This window comes from Boleophthalmus pectinirostris, unplaced genomic scaffold (genome assembly GCF_026225935.1).
Source record: "Boleophthalmus pectinirostris isolate CB_2022bp ecotype Guang Dong unplaced genomic scaffold, ASM2622593v1 HiC_scaffold_18, whole genome shotgun sequence".
Classification (NCBI taxonomy): Eukaryota; Metazoa; Chordata; class Actinopteri; order Gobiiformes; family Gobiidae; genus Boleophthalmus; species Boleophthalmus pectinirostris.
In genome coordinates, this window is record NW_026571133.1 from 22,472,733 (window position 1) to 22,491,664 (window position 18,932).

The 18,932-nt window shown below is 39.9% G+C and overlaps 3 protein-coding genes across 4 annotated transcripts in view; all 3 read right to left on the minus strand.

The window, feature by feature from the left end:
* Positions 1–2,394: 2,394 nt before the first annotated feature.
* On the minus strand, positions 2,395–5,631 carry auh (AU RNA binding protein/enoyl-CoA hydratase). 2 transcript variants are annotated; one of them, XM_055153433.1, is made up of 10 exons: positions 5,218–5,631; positions 4,803–4,870; positions 4,646–4,733; positions 4,464–4,550; positions 4,255–4,356; positions 4,041–4,097; positions 3,405–3,592; positions 3,273–3,323; positions 3,147–3,194; positions 2,395–3,070 (listed from the first exon to the last, which is right to left on the minus strand). In XM_055153433.1, the coding sequence occupies exons 1-10, from the start codon at positions 5,447–5,449 to the stop codon at positions 2,993–2,995; spliced, it is 999 nt and encodes a 332-aa protein (XP_055009408.1). In that variant the 5' UTR covers positions 5,450–5,631; the 3' UTR covers positions 2,395–2,992. The 2 variants fall into 2 exon arrangements, with proteins under 2 accessions (XP_055009408.1, XP_055009409.1); XM_055153434.1 differs by having other exon boundaries at positions 4,264–4,356; positions 5,218–5,603.
* A 347-nt stretch (positions 5,632–5,978) lies between these two features.
* nfil3 (nuclear factor, interleukin 3 regulated) lies at positions 5,979–10,408 on the minus strand. Its single transcript, XM_055153432.1, has 2 exons — positions 10,226–10,408; positions 5,979–8,364 (listed from the first exon to the last, which is right to left on the minus strand). Exon 2 carries the CDS (start codon positions 8,269–8,271, stop codon positions 7,021–7,023), a length of 1,251 nt encoding a protein of 416 aa, XP_055009407.1. The 5' UTR covers positions 8,272–8,364; positions 10,226–10,408; the 3' UTR covers positions 5,979–7,020.
* Positions 10,409–11,247: 839 nt separating this feature from the next.
* The window catches only part of ror2 (receptor tyrosine kinase-like orphan receptor 2), a 30,812-nt gene continuing 23,127 nt past the window's right edge, over positions 11,248–18,932 (minus strand). Inside the window, 8 exon segments of the mRNA XM_020926373.2 lie at positions 11,248–13,131; positions 13,228–13,433; positions 13,816–14,070; positions 14,145–14,293; positions 14,295–14,457; positions 14,540–14,661; positions 17,444–17,474; positions 17,853–18,140. Coding sequence (XP_020782032.2) covers positions 11,680–13,131; positions 13,228–13,433; positions 13,816–14,070; positions 14,145–14,293; positions 14,295–14,457; positions 14,540–14,661; positions 17,444–17,474; positions 17,853–18,140 — 2,666 coding nt within the window. The 3' untranslated portion in view covers positions 11,248–11,679.

Sequence of the window (18,932 nt, forward strand, 5' to 3'; positions counted from 1 at the left end):
TGAACTGATTTTGATTAGAACTGCTGTCATAAGACATGCTACATTACAATGAATGTGCTATTACATGCATAAACTATAGCTAGACCCAGCAGAAACTACTACGACACTACAAGTTATCTTCCATATATGAAAGATCATATTGTTTACAGCTCTCTGTATTTCACTAGGCCTCAGACTGTATATATAAAATTGTTTTATAAAAAAAATAAATAAATAAATAAATAATAATAATAATAAAATACAGTCTATGGGCATGTCTTTAATTTCTTTGCCTAACTTGTCCTTTTGTGAATCCAAACTTGCCGAACAAGCAGAAGTTGGTAGATTTGTTAATATTTGCATAATACTGATCATTTTTATGTACAAGGCACACATCCATATTAGACAAATTAGATATTTGAAACATTTACAATGGAATAAAATAATAACTAGACATAATGTTGTTTGACTACAATCAGAAAAAATATGCAATCAGTATACATTAAGTCAATATAATAATAAATCTAATCTAGTATAATCTAATCTAATAAGAAATTTGAGCAAATTTATGGCTGTCCTAAAAAAAGAAATTGTTTTGCTAAGACAGTGAAACCCATAATAGTACATTTTACTATTTTCATTTTTATCTTTATTTGTTATATTTGTATGTGTACAAATTATTATTCAAATACAAATATACACCTGGAAATACCAGGTGCCACAGCAGGGTAACACTGGCTTGAGTGCTAGTTGCAACTGTTGATGTGTCCTTGGGCAAAACACTTCACCCACCTTGCCTAGTATGAGAGTGTGTGTGCGTGTGTGTGCGTGTGCGTGTGTGTGTGTGTGTGTGCGTGTGAGTGTGTGTAAGTGGTGGTTGAAGAGGCAAATGGCACAGATTAGCAACCTCGCTTTTGTGAATCTATGTGGCTACAAATATCTTACCACCACAAAGTACAGAGTGGGTGAATACCAATGGATACAACTTCAAGTATCTGGAAAAGCACTACATAAGACTATAAGTATTATTATTATTAAATGGTTGAGAACTCAAACCAACTGTTAAAGCACACAAATAGGTAAATATTTTGTATTACTATATTTCTTTTTTATTTTTACTTGTACATATACATTTTTATAATTATGACACCATTCTGTTGCTATTCTTGCTACTTATATTGAGGTTATATTTACCATTTCTGTTTTTGCTCTTTGTTACTATATTGTATTATGATGAGTGAGCTACTGTGTCCACATAATTTCCCTTGTGGATCAAGCTGATTTAAGTCCAAATAGAGAGCCCCCAGAAGGTACAGAGTGCAGTGAGGGTTTTACACGTGATATTTCCCATATGAATCTGGTGGGGTGCTCCTCAGTATTGGGGAACCGGTCTTTTTTTACGCAACCCTGCTTTGTGGTGGGATTCTTCCGGCTGAGTGCTGGACATCTGCCGGAAGGAGGTGAGCCACAGTGGGGATGTGCAGCCTGTGTCTCTATCAGAGGAGCAGCATGAAGCCACAGGGCAGGCCTGCTCACAACCGCCACCGGGGCCCCAACAGTCACAGTCTATATGTGGACTTATGATAGGCTTTAACCCAAAACAACTGCACTACAGCTATCAACCACCAACTGTTGATTTGGTCTTCATTGATCTTACCACTAAATTTAGCAAGAAGTAGTTGGAACTGTAGATGCATTACTAGCCACTCCAGAAACATTGCAGATGACACACTGCTTCATGCACAGAGGTCCAGATGTAATAAAGCGCTGGGTTTGACTTTATTGTATTTTCGTTAATTTCCCACATACATTTTTGTGTTTTGTGACTTTTGCCTCAGAAACTATAGAATTATTATTGCATTAAAAAACATTTAACAATGTCTTGGATAATGGTAAAATAAGTCATGTAGAACTGAGTAATTCTAGGCAACTTCATTTGTAATAATACTTAGACAGGTAAACTATAGTATTTAACAGATGACAATGACACAAGTGCGTCAGTGTTCTTTTATTTTAACTCTGACAGAGAGACAGAGTAAATCAAATGTTTGAGGTTTGACCCATTCACATATTGTTGCAAATTTAACTCCAGACATCCCATTGCTTTGAAGGAATATCATTGTCCAAATAGATTAGAATAGGGAGACCAGGGTAACAATACAATTAGAGGATACTTTATGAGGGTTAACTGACATGGGTCGGGTGCACTGCTGCATGCATATTTAGTATTTCTGATAAAATTATGTAAATCATGTGTTTTAGAGGCATTGCACAAGTAGATTTATTAATGTCATTTTGCAAGTGATGCATTAGGACTGTTTGTAAACATAGTAAAAAAAAATAACTCAGCAGCAAATCTTGTATGATCTGAACTGCTTAAATGTAACAATGTGATGTATTAAATAAAATGGCTGCTGAAGGCACAGGTGCTTACATTGTGTAAGCCTTTATTTGGAAATATATAAGAAAACATATGTGTAGCAGACAAGTGAGACATGACAAAGCAAAATAGTGATATAAGTAATATGAACAATAACAATAAAATGTCAAATTTGTATTATTAACGATCATTATAGATGGTCTATCATTAGAGACGTGTATGCATTTTATGACATGTTATTGGGTAACAAGGCGTTGCATTTCTGAAAATCTGATCCATGCAGAGACTACTGTTGTTATTCAGTCAAACTATAAAGATGAATGTGTTGCCTCATGCTGAGTAACCCAGAGATGAAGGTTATAATTTGCAGTAGATATTGTTAATGACTAAATGTACAGCAGTTTTATTAATAGTGTACTGCATTCATTAGTTCTACATACAATCCATCAGCCCTCAAAGCTTTACTGGACTAAACCCCATATCATAGCCACAGTCCTGATTCTGCAAACTTCACCTGGTTAGTGTACCTGTTATCTTATTGTCATGTGACGTGTCACCCTAACTATCTCTAGAGCAGAGGTACACGGGGTGAGCAGATAGGCACAACTCAGTGTGCACTTTGAGGGGGTCTCCTCACTCCCCTTTGTAGAGAGGACGCCTTTTCTCTCTGAAAGCAGCCAAACCTTCCAATCTGTCTTTAGTTGGGATCACCTTGAACCAAAGTATCAGTTATATACTGTTTGAATTCTATTATGCTGTTCACACCAAACACAACAGATATACTAACCTGGGAGTAGCAGGCCTCTTCTATTGCCAGTCCAGTTGACAAATCAACCTAGTTATGGTCCAAATGTAGAAGAAAATTAATTTTGAATGCACATCATATTTTCTTACTCTGCCTGCTGTCACTTACCTCCATGCCCTGGTTGATAGCCAGTTTTGCCATTCTTACAGCAATGGGACCCTATGGCAACATAACTGAATAATAAACTACTGATAATAAGTTGTTGTTTTTTTTTTCTGAGCACATGTGAAGGTGACGTACCTGAGGGTTAATCTCTCTAGCAAGCTCCAGTGCCCGTACATATGCAGCGTCTCCACTCTCGTTCTGCTCTACTGAATGGTTGACGAGCCCCAAACGACAGGCCTCTACTCCATCTATGACCTTTGCAGCAAAAATTAGCTCCTTGGCAAGAGAAACACCAACAGCCCGAGGAAGACGCTGTGTACCCCCTACACGAGATATACACAACATGTTTACACTAAAGCTGGTTCATTCATTCAGTTCCTTTATTGTCATTGTCATATAAAATAACAATGAAATTATGTTAGCGCATCATCACAACTGCACAGTATATTAAAAGTGCAAAATAGTGCACTCTGTAAACATTAGCATACAGTGCAATAATAATATCAGTTCAGGAACAAAGTATGGTAAACATGGGGGGGGGTCAAATTGTGCATTTTAAATGTCCTGTTGCAGCAACACAAGGTCCAGTTCACAATTATTGTAGTGGGTGGGATATGGTTTACTGATCGTAGGAGGAGGGGAGAGAGTGGGGTGAGACACTGTTTAGAAGCCTCACTGCCTAAGGGTTCAGGCTGTGGGGCAGTCTAGATATTCTGGCATATATATGGTTACGTTCAGGAAATAGTGTCAGTATGGATTATGAAGTCTCACCAGCTCCTGGGATAATCGCCAGTTTGGTTTCCACCAGTCCCATTTTGGCAGAGTTGGCTGTTACACACAAGACATAAACCAAATAAATTCACTTTTTTTTAAATCCATGAAAAACATGATGAATTTAACTGATAAATGGGTCTCATTTTGTAACATTGATTGTATTAATTTATACTACTTGAACATGACATTGTACTTATTATGTACTTCGTACTTATCATACCAGCAATCCTGATGTCACAAGCAAGGGCCATTTCCAAACCTCCTCCTAACGCAGCTCCATCAATTGCAGCAATAATCGGCATTGGCAAGTTACCTGTAACAAAGACCACCAATGTGTAACCAATGTGTCACCTTTTGATAATATAGTAAATATCTGAAAGTTATGGTAACTTCAGAAAGTAACCATAACCTAATTTTTACCCAGTTCAGTGATAAGTGCTCTTGCTTTTGATACAAATGGACCTACTTCGCTTTGGTGCATCTTAGCTCTCTCCTTCAAATCTGCACCTGCACATCAGGCAAAGAGTGATCATTACTGATTGATGATATTGTTTATTTGATAAGAATCTAGGCCAATGACAAAAATGTCAATAATAATTTACCTGCACAAAAAATTCCAGGAACAACACTACACAGGATCACACTTCGCACTTTGTTGTTCTTTTTTATATCTTCCACAGCATCATACATCTGAGAACACAAACAGATCAGATAAATCGAAACAACAATCAGCGTGAAGCCTTTTTTTAAGCAACTAACCATTTTAACAAGATTTTTGCTGATGGCATTTTTTGCTTTGGGTCTGTTTAATCCAACAACAACAATTCCTGAAAAACAAAAGATTTAGTTTTACTGAAGTTTGACTGAATGAATGTAGCCCTAGGTCCTATGCTTAATTTTAACATACTACAATGCTTACTTACTATATTAACGTTGTCTGTGCTTTGCAATTTTCATAGTATTCACTTGAATATACTATTATTTTGTTTATACAAGCCAGCCTGTCTCTAATAGTAAAAGAGTAGCCTACGTGATCTGAATATTAACCCGGATATGTGGATTTTTGCTTGGTCTCTTGATCTTTACGGAGGCGTGGCATGATGGCACTGTTTACAGCACGTAAACCTTTTCAGCTGAAACGTAATATTTTGAAATGGAAGTGAACTTTATTTACCGGCGTCTTCTCCATCCAAATACCTGACGCGCAGGTCATCCTTTGAATCGGAGCTGTAGTGCCTCATCGAGGCTCTGGTCCACGCCAAAGCGGACATCTCCGGTTCTTTACTTCCAAGACCGCAGAACCGGGGTCTGTAACAAACCGTCCCGAGCCGACAAACACTATCCCGGTCGGCTGCATGCCCTCGGAAAGCCTGCAGTAAGACTCTGCGTCCCACCAGCGCCGCCATACTGAAGCGCTGTAAAAGCTTTTGACTTTCAACTTTGAACCCTGTGACGCAGCCGGGCCACGTGATTCCTCTCTACAATAGACTAAACTTCTTATGTATGTGATGCAAATAATGTCTAAATAGGAGTTAGGGGGTCACTTATTGCTGATTTTCACTCAAGTTTAAAATTCTTACTGTGTGTGTGTGTGTGTGTGTGTGTGTGTGTGTGTGTGTGTAAATAACTGGCCTATATTAATGAAATCGTTCTAAAGCTTCCTTTTTCTGTAAAAAAAATAAAACAAAATACATAGACCAGAAATATATGAGGTTTACATTTTAGTACCAACTCATTAAGTTTATAATAGAACTACACCATTACTTCGGTATGTTTCTAAACAAGGACTATACCCAAATGAGGACAAATATGCAGATAAAAAGTGACTCAGTTGAACTGCCAAAGAACATACCACCAAGCTAGTCGGTTTGTGAATCATCGCACTGGGCTTTATAAATAACTGGTATATTTCTATAACAAGTGACAACAAAAAAGTTACAATGCATTTCATTTATTGTAAACAAAAACTTACCAATACAAGTCTTAAGTGCCCAGATACAAGTTGCTGAACATTAGGCTGCTGGGTGAATTCTTCATGTTCCACCAAAATTGTACAAAGTGTGGAAACAAAGGCACACACACACACACAGCTAAATAGAATAGAAGTGATGTAATTATGAATAATGTCTAAAAGAGCAATTGACATTGATGATGAAAACTAGCAATTGTAAATAAAGATGACACAGAAAATGGTAGCATGTTGATAAACATCAGTCCCAGCTCAGTGCCACCACTTTAATTCACGTGCATCACCCTGCAAAATGAAACCAACAATACAAAACAACATAAAACAAAACTTGCTGTTTGGCAATATTTAGGGTTCCTTTCAAATAAAAATACCGAACCAGTGCAGAAGGCAACGCTTTTTAAAAAACAAAAAATAAAGATTAAAGCTAAAAGTTTAAACTCCATCAGAGAGCACACCATGTCAGTTAATCTGTCTTTGACAAGGCCATGAGTGCTAAACGCAGAGTGACAGCCACGAGTTTTCCCATTAAATACATGTAAATGTAACATAAAGAGGTGTTCCTGAAAGTGTCCTAAAAATTTTTTAATCCGGTTAACACATATCTGAGAAACTAATATAAAGGTTTGTAATTTCACAGAATTTGCTTTAAGGCAAAGATTGGCCAGGCTGTGAGTCAACTGCCTCTTATTAACACAGTGGTTTGTGATACTAGAGCCTTATGCTACTATAGGAAGCTCCACAAAAACGAGAGGGTGTTACTAAAGGTGTGTTCAGCATTCTGACAATGTGGTCAACTAAAGCACAGTACAAAGTTGCGCACATCAGTGCCCTCCACACACAATAGTGAATAAATCTATACATTCTAAAATTATGGTGGTATGGTTAACTTTTTTGTAGGTTCATCATCAAAACAAAACTGAAAATGTACCTGTTTGCATGAACCTTGTATAAACCACATGACATGGAGTGTGATTGCAAATTGTGAAAATGCAAAAACACAATATTTAGTTATTTCAAGGGATTTCCTAATTGTGCATGGTGTTCAGTGGCACCTTTGGCAGTCTCTATCACAGAATTCTGGCGCCCTGCAATCAGGTTTGCTTCATCATTGTCTGAGTGTGCATAGGAGCCATTTGAACTGGGGCTTGGGGTCAGCGTCTCTGTCTCATCTTTATGCCACGACTCAGACTGCTGGGTCCAGTTATGCATATGATTCACCTGCACAGACAAATCACACATGGATGATGTAGGGCAGTCCTGAGTAGTCTGGTAACTTTCCCCATTGGTGTGGTTAGAGGACTTTCCAGAAGCCTCATATTCTGGGTCAATGGCTTCCACTTTGATTTGGATGGTCCTACATTTTATTCGTAGTTTGTGCGGTAAAGCAGATCCTGAATTTGCATCTGGCACTTTGTGCGTGGACACAATGACACTTGTGGGGTCAGCTGGCAGCCCTTTGGGTACCTGCTGCTCCTCTTCACCATCCGAAGACTTACTCACAGCTCCATCCTCGGAGCTTCCAGGGGAGTCACTGGACGAGCGGTTCATCTGCACAAATGAAGGGGCCTGTGGGTAGTTTACATTCAAAGGACTGGTCATGTACGCCCTGAACATGTCATAAGGACTATTGCGCTCCTGTGTGTAGCTCCCTGCTGGTTCCTGCTTTACACCTGAAGCCCGACAAATATTCAGGCTGTCCTCAGCAGCTGTACTTGTCTCAGTCCTATCAGGTAAAAGACTGTGTGGCGAATGCTTAATGACAGATATGCAGCTGCTGCGTATGTGAGGCTCTGTGTCCCTGCTGGAGGGACTCTGGCTACTACATTGGGTTACAAACTCCTGATAAAGGTTTGCACTAGTTGCACTGGCTAGTTTTTGCACTTCCTGTGTGTAGGCTGATGAGCTAAGCAGACCAAACTTTAGCTTGAGAGACAACAGCTCTGCCTTTAGAGAAGCATTCTCCTCCCCCAAGGCCAGCAGCTTGTTCTCCAGCACCATGTCGTTGATGCGGCGCTTTTCTCTTGAGCGCTTGGCGGCCTCATTGTTTTTGCGGCGTCTCTCCCAGTACAAGTGATCTTTCTTCTCCTCTGGAATGAACTCCCTTTTCCTGCGACAGCTCGTTTTGGGCTTGAAAGGCAATGCAGGAAGTTGGTGACCCAAAAGGTCTCGATTAGTTCCCTGTAAGGCCACTGCAAACACCAGGGCATCGTCTCCAGTGTAAGACTCAGACGAGTCCACCTCTTGCTTGATTGATTGCATATCGTCAGTGTTTAATGATAATCATGAGCTCATAGGATGTTCGCTGCAACATCATTGCATCCAACAGCCAAAACAGAGGATATCCATTTCTGTCTGTCAAATCAAAAGAGAAGTAAGATAATGTTAGATATTATTAAATTTCCCAACCTGACAAACACATACAATCTGTTTATATTATGTGCCAATAACTTAATAACCTTGGGCATTACGGTTTCCTTATATGGCAACAACCTATTACAGTAAGTATTTCATAATTCACGGATCACATGGGCGGGATGTTGTAAGAGTAATTTGTGTTACAACAGTATCCACTGTTCATTTTTTATTAATCATCACATTGTTACACTAATATCTGTGACCAAGCAGCAACGAGGAAGTCAAGTCTCTATGTAGAAAGCTTAATTAGGTTATATAGCCTATGACCTATTATGAGCTTAGAATGAGTAAACTAGATCTCCAAATAATTACAACGTCAACTAAATTAGAACTGATATAGGACAATTGCCTGTTAATTATGCATGACTATAAAAGCCAACTGATATTGTTTGACCTCTCTAATGTTGCTCCCACACATCCAAAAGAAGAAGAGAACAAAGGATACATACAGCTGTAGTTCTAACACGTGGCCCTGCTCCTGCAAACGCTAAGACACACCCCAGACCCAACGATTCAAAATCAGAGTAATGCCGAGGTTGTGTTGTGAAACACGTCTTTAATCTGTTTACAAATTTGCCCTAGGGTATACTCAAGAAAACAATGTTTGAATGTACCCTATAACAAAGCATTTGAAAACATCGGACAGTTATGAGACAATTTTAGCCCTATAAATTGCCTAAACTTAGTTTGAATTGAATTATTCAACTACTTGCGAATTGTTGCAGAGATATTTGTTCACAAATCACTGCTCGTTCTCTTTTGTCTTTTGTAACAGCAACAACATGACATCAAGACTAAATTTGGATCACACGTGATATAAATGGATGGTTGCATTGCCGCAACGTGAGCAGGGTGTGCGAGAGGAAAGGGGCACCCGGAGTTCACGGTCGTTTCAGCGTCAGCCATTGACGCGGTCACAGCGCAACGGCGTGCCAGCGGTGCCCAGTCAACACGTCCTATTGCCCCAGATTCCTTCATTGTGTCGGGATTACACAATAAATGGAGCCCCCACCTCCATCCCCGGGAAGCCGAAAGCCAGCAGTTTCTATATGCTGCAGACATTATGCAATCGCCTGCGAGGCAATATGTTGGCTACTCGTCTCTAACTTTATGGCTGTAACTATAACAAAATACAGTAAATGAAATTGGTCAAATTAGTAATTAACGCGCGTACCAAGACAATGTGGGCATTCACCCTGTTACATGACATCATGGCTTGCTTACTCATGACACAGTCGACTGAAGCTGGGGTTTATCTACGCCCTACAAAAAGACAACTGAAAAGTACAATAAACTATACTAGATAGTTAGGCTATATGTTGGCGTGGCCTACTGTAAGACCGTGAGCTTTATTATACCCAGTACATGCAGTACAAGCTACTATTAGGTGCTACTATTACATTAGGCCGAGAACATTTGGGTTACGACACTGTGTTGCAATTCACAAATTCAGCTCCGGGCGGCCTACGTGCCTTAATAACATTCAACACTTGTCTCCTATATCGGCCATTTCCCTGTGAGCAGATGAGCTCCGCGGAACTATAATTACTTAATAACTAATGCACAATTACACACCCGCGAATAATTACATAGGCTGCTACTGTCTCATTGCCTTGTCTCAAAATGCCATATGAATCATTTTACAGGCAATATAAAGTTGTAAACATTACACGAAATACAACCCTGCATATCCCAGTTCACATAAACACCTCGCGGATCCCAAGAAAGCCTCCTATCACCAGCGGCGAGGATAAGATAGGCTTAATGCAGTTAACCACAAATCAAATCAGTAACCTACCTTTTCTACAACTTGAGTTGAGAGACCGACTATGCTGACCACCGAATCGGACGCGGGTCTGAAGTGGAGATCATCCATGAGCTTATGGAGAAATAATACTGTAGACAAAAATCATACAAGTTACGAAGTCTCTCCACCCTCGCCTTTTTCCTCACAAGGTGGCCACTGACTCATGGATCTGTGTTAGTAGGTCACTGGTTAAGTGTATTGGCAGCGTGCGCTGAGTGACAGCATGCGCAACCAATGAGGGGTAGGCATTTTCCAATTTGAGCCAATGAAGGTCGCCTTTAGCAGACAACCCACGTCTCATCTAAAATTCATGTCGTCATCCACTGTACGTGTGCTGCGTTCAGGTACATGGGATCACAGAACTCAATAATCAACTTGCTTTATTTATGGCTACTATCCCTTCCTAAAAGTATTCAGATATTGGCATAAGTTCGTATCCTGCAGGGGGTTAGGATTCGGAGTAGCCTACATTTTTCATCAACCAACTTTGCATTTCGCGTTTTAGGCTACATTCAGCCTAATATCCTCTAGGGGTCCCCACTGCCTAACTATTCAGGCTTTTGAGTGACTTGTGATGTTGGCTTCTAGACCTAGGCTACAGTATCTGTTTTGTTTTGATATTTTTTACGATACTAGCATATAATTAATCTATTCACATTATGGTATATGGTTACTAGGTATATACTCTGTGAGGTCTGTAGTCAGCCTGATTTGGGTTATGTTGTCTGCTAAAACCAGCATGTGTGTATGTACGTGCACGTGAGTTTATAAGCAATCTATACGTGAAATTTTCATTTGGGTTGTTTATACAGACAATTGCTGAATTGTCTTACTCCGATGGAAACAAGGAGCAATTGTTACACAAAAAAGATCTCCAACATCTAGCAAAAACAAGCATAAAAAAGTCTTTATTGAATACTCCATGTACATGGAAGTACACAATAAAATATCATTTTATAAAGCTGGTAGTGATGCTACAAGCTTACAAAATTAATCTATAGAAAAACGTTCAGACAAAAGTACATTCGTTTATGCAATTCTGTACAGTTCATTGTAGATGCATGTCTCAGCTTTGTGTGAGAAATCCTGTGGTCTACATTCTTTTTTTTTTCTTTTCCTCCACTTCAGAAAATAATATTAAATAGTCTCATCCAAATATTTGAAGTTCAGCCACCAGTGAGCACAAAGTCACATCTGAGAAGTCATATAAGTGATTAGGATTTGGAAGTACATAATTTTGTTAGTTGCACAGCAACATGAATTGATATTTATACATGATCAGAGCAACAAAGTATTCCATTTGATAAAAGCATGACATGAAAGCTGGAGTTACAAATATTCATTACTTTACAGTCCCATCAAGAAATGCTAAAGAACATTAATAATTTGCAAATCAGTTCTATTCACTTCATGTTATATTTTCTTCATATTAGCCTACTGTTTCCTTATGAGTCAGACAAGTGGATGACTAGCTCTTCAGTCTGTGGCTCACTGTCCCCAAGTAACTCTGTCTCTGGCACTGATAAGTCCTCGTGATGCTCCGGTTCCTCCTGTGAAGCTCCATCCACTAAGTCCTCATGGTTTGCCTTGTCCTCGTTTAACAGAGCAGCGCGTTCTGTGGCTGAAGTGTTGGAGGGAGCAGTGGTGACATAACCTGTAGAAGTAGATCCACTGCCACTGTGGTGAGAACCAGCTTTAGCCACCATCTGAGGCGGGTGGTGCATCTGCTGGTGGGGCATGGCCATGGGAATTTGCATGGGATAAAAGTTCTGCATGTAAGGGTAGGCTGGCATTGGGTGGTATCCATTAACTGGGATATAGAGCTGTGGGGGAACCATGGGCCGATGCATCTGACCCTTCATTGGCACAAACTGCGGCTGGTGGAAGGGGGAGGAGGTCTTTTTGGGACTGGCATATCTTGAGGCATTGGCTGTGCCCATGCTAATGTTGCTGACAGGGCTGGTGCTCAAGGAGCTGGTCTGGGTGGTGTTGCTGTTGCCAGAGGTAGGAGCAGAACTGTTGTAGCTGGTCAGGTTTTCCCAGGAGCGCAGACGGGTGTAAATATCTTTGAAACGAGGCCTTCTTACAGGAAACTCACTCCAGCACTCCAGCATTAGCGTGTAAACCCAGGATGGGCAATCATCTGGGCAGGGCAGCAGCTGGTGGTTACGAACCATTTCAATGACATCCTGGTTGGAGTAGCCACAGTATGGCTGCAGACCATAGCTGTAGATCTCCCACAAAAGAACGCCATATGACCAGATGTCTGAGTCTGTGGTGAACTTGCCATACATTATAGCCTCTGGAGACATCCAACGGATAGGGAAATGATTTCCCATCAGATTGTAGTAATCAGCTGAGTATACATCTCCATAGAGACCCAGATCCAAGATTTTGATGCTGAGTTTGTCAGAGACAAGAATGTTTCGAGCTGCAAGATCTTTGTGCACAACCTGTTGATTTGAGAGATACTCCATGCCAGCAGCTATCTGAGTAATGATATGAAGAAAGTCTGTCTGCTCCAGTGTGGATTTCACGGTCTTGCCATCATCTGAGCTGCCAACATCTGAGTTAGGGGAACGCATAACCAAGTATTTGTGGAGGTCTCCCATGCTAGAGAAGGAGAAGACCATGCTCATTGGCTGGTCTTTGGTCACTACTCCTAACAGACAAACAATGTTCTGGTGCTGCAGGTGAGAGCGTCGCATGGCTTCATGTCGAAACTCCTCACATATTGAGGAGTCAGCTTTATCCTTCAAAGTTTTAATGGCCACCACTTGAGTCTGCTCTCCAGGTGCAGTGCCATACAGCTGACCTTTGTAAACTTTTCCAAAGCGGTCCTCGCCAAGCTCCTCCATGAACCGAAGGGCTGACATGTTGATCTCTCTCAGTTTGGCCTGCATAGCAAAGTAAAGTCACTGTTACTGTTCATTTGATTTGATAAAATATTATGTTATTCAAGGAGGTAATCTTTTTCAGAGTGGGGGTGTTACCTGGTGTTTTTGCTGAACAAGTAGAGAGAGTTCTACATCTTGGGTGGGCGAACTGTTGAGTTGGCAACGAGATGGTGTGTCACTGGATGCCTTTTGCTTATTGCGACACATGCAAACCAGAAAGAACAGGCAAGCGACAACCAGTGGGATGGCAACAGCAGGGATAAGGATAAGGAGAATCTCCTTTCTAGGGTTCTCTGGAGGTTCTACACAAAAGAAACACAGTCATAAATCCCAGACTTTCCTTTTTTACATTTTGTTCATTGTACTTGATTTTGTTCACAGTTGTACAACATTCATGATGGCATTTCAATGTTTTCGATTTTGTATTTGCTGAAAAATTGTCATGTGGCCTCTTGAGCCCTAGATTTATATATGACCAGGAGTGTGATTAAAAAAAAAAAAAAAGAAGACAAGTAAGTACAGAGCAGTGGGCAGAAATGGAAGGTAGGCGAAAATAAAAATTTTCTGCGTCCTCAACAATGAGGAAACACTGTTATACATACTTAATAGCTAAGGACCATAGATATATTTTAAAGGTATATTTCTTTGCTGTAGTAAAGTAATAATGAACAAAAAATTACTTACGGCAAGCATGAATGTCACACAGGCCCACCCGGATCTGTGGGTCTAGTGTAAAGCACCAGGGGGCCTCCATTTGCCCTCCAGGATTTCGACAGAAATTGTGTCCTCCCCAGAGCTCAGGGTAGTCCTGAGAGAGGTGATGACTGTGTGGGTACTGCGCAGTCCAGGACTGGCAATGGTGCCCAGACCTTGTCACACTCACTGTGCCTCTGTATTCAGCTCCGCTTCCATTGTAACAGCTGTGGTCTGAAGGAGTGTCTGCAAAATGAAAATATCTTCTACATCTATGGCCAAATCTGACTCAAATGTAGAGACTGGAAATTTAAACTTACATGATCCCAGTTTTTCAGATGGGACTCCAATTCTCATGCAAGAGGAGGCTTCAGGCGTACCGGGCCGTGGCAGCAGGTGGCAGTTGGGTAGCTGAAGCTGCATTAATATCATGGGGTTTGACCTGGCTATAGTATACTCTGCATGACAGGTCATTTTCCAAAGCCTCACATTCATCTCTACAGAGCTGGCGTTTACGAGGCCCACGGGAGCCTTCATCACATAGAGGGAAGACATAGTAGCAAAAAGAAGGGATGGCAAAATTGGAGCACTGATCTGATAGGTGAGTGGAGGTGCCAATCATTGTGAAGGCAGCTAGAAAAGCATTCAGAAACAGATGTAATTAATAAAGTTGTTTTTCTGTCCCCATGCATGCGAATAGATTGGCTTTTCATACCTGTGATACGATTTTCACTCTCCCCCTGGGTCTGCAGGGACTCCACGTAGATGCTCTGGTTCCCAATGAATCGCGCACAAGCTATGCCTCGATATGGCTGGCAGAAACCTTTTTCAGTATACCTACAAGACAGAAGTGAGTGGAATATTTAATTAACTATTAAAAGACTTTATTTTATATAAAGAAAGCAAAGTAGCAGCAAGGATTAGTGCAATATAAACAACATAAGTAACATGAAATTAAAAGAAAGCACAGAGGACACAGACATAAAAAGGTCCCAGCTTTAGGAATCTGTATAGATTAAATCCACTAAGATCAGCTTGTTTTTACACTTCCCTCTCTGCTGAGTTCGTCTATGTGCTCTGTTTGTGCAAAGCTTACTTCTCAGGCCTGACTTAAGACCTAATCCACTAAACAAACAGCCACAGCTTAAAAGAAGGAGAGATATCTGCACCATTCAGCATTTCTATCTTGTGAATGCAAATTTTAGGGAGGTGGCTTTATTTATTTTGTGTCTTTTCACTTGCTACAATCAAATTTGCCTGGCCATGGTAATTACATTGAGAAAGCTAGAAAACAGGACAACAGAGACTCAGAACTTAGGAAAAAGGGTGTAACTACTCCTTACACGGCTGGTGTGTCTGAAAAGCTACAAAGGATTTTCAGACAGCATGAAATCCCAGTCTATTTCAAACCTACAAACACTTACAGAAACCCAAAGGAAAAAAAAAAAAGAGCCACAAACAAAGCAATGTGGTCTACTCCATTCAGTGTAGCGAGCACTGCAACACCAGCATGAGAGAAGCACGGGACCCCAGTCCAACATACATCTCCATCTCAAAGCCACTAACCACTCCTATGAGGACAGTGAGGTACAGATCTTTGCCAGAGAAAAGAAATAGTTTGAGAAGGGAGGCTATTGTTAGGAAAGACAATGCATCTTTGAACAGAAATAGGGGTCTTAGATGTCATCTATATCCTATTTTCAACTCCATCCTCAGACCTAAATCAAAACAAGGAAAACAATAGTGACAATCTGTATTCTAATAGGTGTGAGAGCACCCATCAGGGGCCTGATAGGCTAATATGACAGGCACAGTTCATACTTAGTTCAGTTCAATAGACCAGCTAACAAACAGAAACTGTAAACAAGTAGGAGTGTTAATTTGTAGTTAGCTTCTCCCTTCCATGCAGAGATAAGGCAGTGTCCACCGGCAATCTGATCAGAACCGAAGTAGCTGCTTGGATAAGCTGCGATGCGTCTTCACGCAAAAAAACATTTGTCCAGTTGACATAATTGAATTTTTCTTTTGCTATGTATCTTACCTGAACGACTGAGGGATTACACTGATGCTCACTTGTATTTCACACCATTGCTGACATTGCCTGCTAATTGAGTTAAAAATAAATAGTCAAGCAGTGGTGTTTCAAAATTACATTTAGAAATTAACCTTAAATGAACAATCTCTTCTTGATTGTTAGGAGGCTTAACTCAATAAAACTAAAAATATAAACTATATGGAAAAGAGATCCAGCAGCAAACCCTAATTACATTATCAAACAGTTTTCTGCAATAGCTAATCTATATTCAGAATTAGAACCAAAAAATGTATTACTTTCAATATATATTCTCATGGAAGGTGTTTGCTCAAACAAGACTCAAGTGAACCTGACCAGAAAGGGTCTTTGTTTATAGAACTGGTCCCTCCATGAACTGCTGCTGCAGCCTCCTCTCAGCTCCAGTGTAGTTTGTGTATAGGCCACAGCTGTTTAGACATTGGTTCTGCTCTGTGTTATGTTAAAGCTTCTTTAGTACTTTATAGATAATTTATCTCAAGATGGATTTTTTCCACCCATCCAAACACTGGGCTGAGGATTCAGGATTCATTATGCTGAAGAATATAATGAATATAATACACTATATAAGGTAAACTTAAATGTATGCAGGCCTCAGTGATTATACAGACATCAATTTGGATAGCTTGGTTATGGCTTTTGAATAGTGAGCTAAAACATTGTTCACATGACCTTTGAAACCTTTTCTATCATTGACCATTCCTGGACAAATGAGGGAATACTTTACAACATTACAAAAATAAAAGTTTAATTTGTTGATTTGTCATAATATAGGCACATTACTTAAAACAGGGACAATGTAACCCTGATGACATACATACAATGCAATGTATTCCTCAACTGAAGATAAGAAACCTGGAAGGGGCCATAAAACATAGTTGATGAGATAAGCATCCAAAAAGAAACAATTTGAAGCAGAGGACATGAATCAGCAGAGTTTCCAGTTCAAAGCAGGCCTGTCCAAATCGCAGATGGGAGAGAGCCTGACTTTAGTGAGCTATGCCACAAGAGGAAAAGCTAACTGTCCACTATCTCCTCACAACTGTAGCATCTGTCATAGCAGAGCAACACATCTTCAGTCAGGTCTAATTGTCAGAGTCAGACACTGAAGGTATGACTGCTAGTTCACAAGCCTATACATGCCTGTTTTTACTTTGGGTAGGCAAACATTATACAAGAAATGTGCTGTGTTTAAGATAGGAGACAGAGCCCTCCGAATTAAGAATAAATAGTACAACTGAGATGAGAGTAAGAAGGTGACTCTGCAGAACATTTTTTTTAACCTCTTGCATAATTTACACATTCATTACAAACACTGTTTTCACCATATTCATTATAAAGCAAACTGTTAAAAAAATTTTAGGTGGAGGCTCTGCCGCCTTCTTGTCTCAATGGAGATGTTTCTGCCTTGTCTGGAATGTTCTACAGAGTGGGATAATACATGTGGAGACATGGAGACAAGCAGGTGACACCACCAGTCCAAATTACATGTCAGATCTATGGAGAGGCTATCTGAGTCACAGTAAGAATGTATATGCTACTACTTACGATTCATCTGGTCCATGAGTGGGCATGAGGCCTGTGGATAAAAAATAAATAAATACATTTATATATTTAAAATAAAATAATAATAAAATAAATACATTTACAATCACTTTCAGCCCTGATTTTAGAGTAACACTAGTAATTGGTGAGTTGTGGATTCTTGAACATAATCATAAATGCACATGGGGGCAAAAGGAACTTTTTCCTATTGATAACATTGTATTTTGCAATGAAACATCCATAAGGAAAATTCATAAATTCTTAACCTGACCATTTATATTTGTGTGAACATCAGAACTCATTGTATTATCACAAAAAAATCTTTTCATATTCCCATACCATATTTATAATGGTTGCCCGAGATCTGTATTAAATATTATTAGACTATGTGAAGTCACCAAGCAATACATACCAAGCTTAACAAAGAGGACCCCAGTTGCGGTGATGGTCTTTTGTGTGTTAGATGCCACACACTGGTAGTAGCCTGTGTCTGTGGTGTCTAGGTCTTGAATTCGAAGCTTGGATCCAGACTCTGTTTTTCGGATGCTGATGCGGCCCTGCTCTTGGACCACCGGAGCGTCATTCTTCAACCAGCGGATAGTGGGGCGTGGGTTCCCTGCCACTTTACATTGCAGTGTCGCTGTCTGACCCTGGAAGTGGGTGATGTTGTTGACTGGCTCCAAGAATTCAAGATAATAACCTGCAATAGAAAAAATAAAATCTGAATTGTGAGGTAACTGTCACACTGATTTACATTTACATTCATTCAAGTTTAGCATATAGTAGAGTTGATTGTAGGTTTAAGGAAAAGACTTGAGTTGATAGCATACTCAATTCCACAATCATAACACAATTTTTGATACAACATTCCACAATCATAACCCAATTTTTGATACAACATAATAGAGATAATTGTAGTCTTTCTAATGTTAATCATGTATTCCAATATTTTTTCTAGTTTTGATACTAGTTAAGTTGAAGTATTGGTTAGTATCTCAGTATGGATTTTATAATAACCCAAATATTTGCAACTTCGACTTCCCGCAACAATTTACAATTCTATTATTGTTTTTTGGGCAAATAAATAGACAAATCCAGAGTAAGAAGTGCTAATAGGTATAATGAAAAGAATTGTACAACTTTAACATCGCACAAACATTTTTTCCACTTCAGCCATGTCAAATGCCTGTGGGCTGTACTCAAAGGAAACCAGAGCCAGAATATGTTGATATTTCAACCCACTTGGCTGCCTCAAACATAAACAATCGTATCTAAGGGGCTGTGAGCTTTAATGCCATATTTGAATCTTGACAAAAATGATTATGTAGCCTCTTTTGAGATGTCCTATAGAGAGACAAACAAACTAGTGAACATGTGGTGAAATCATTGAACACTCCAATGTCCTGACAACTGGAAACTCGCTCTGCCAAAGCCTCTACTCAACTCAATGTGTAATTATTTCGAAGCTGATGAGGATCGGTTCTCTTTAGAA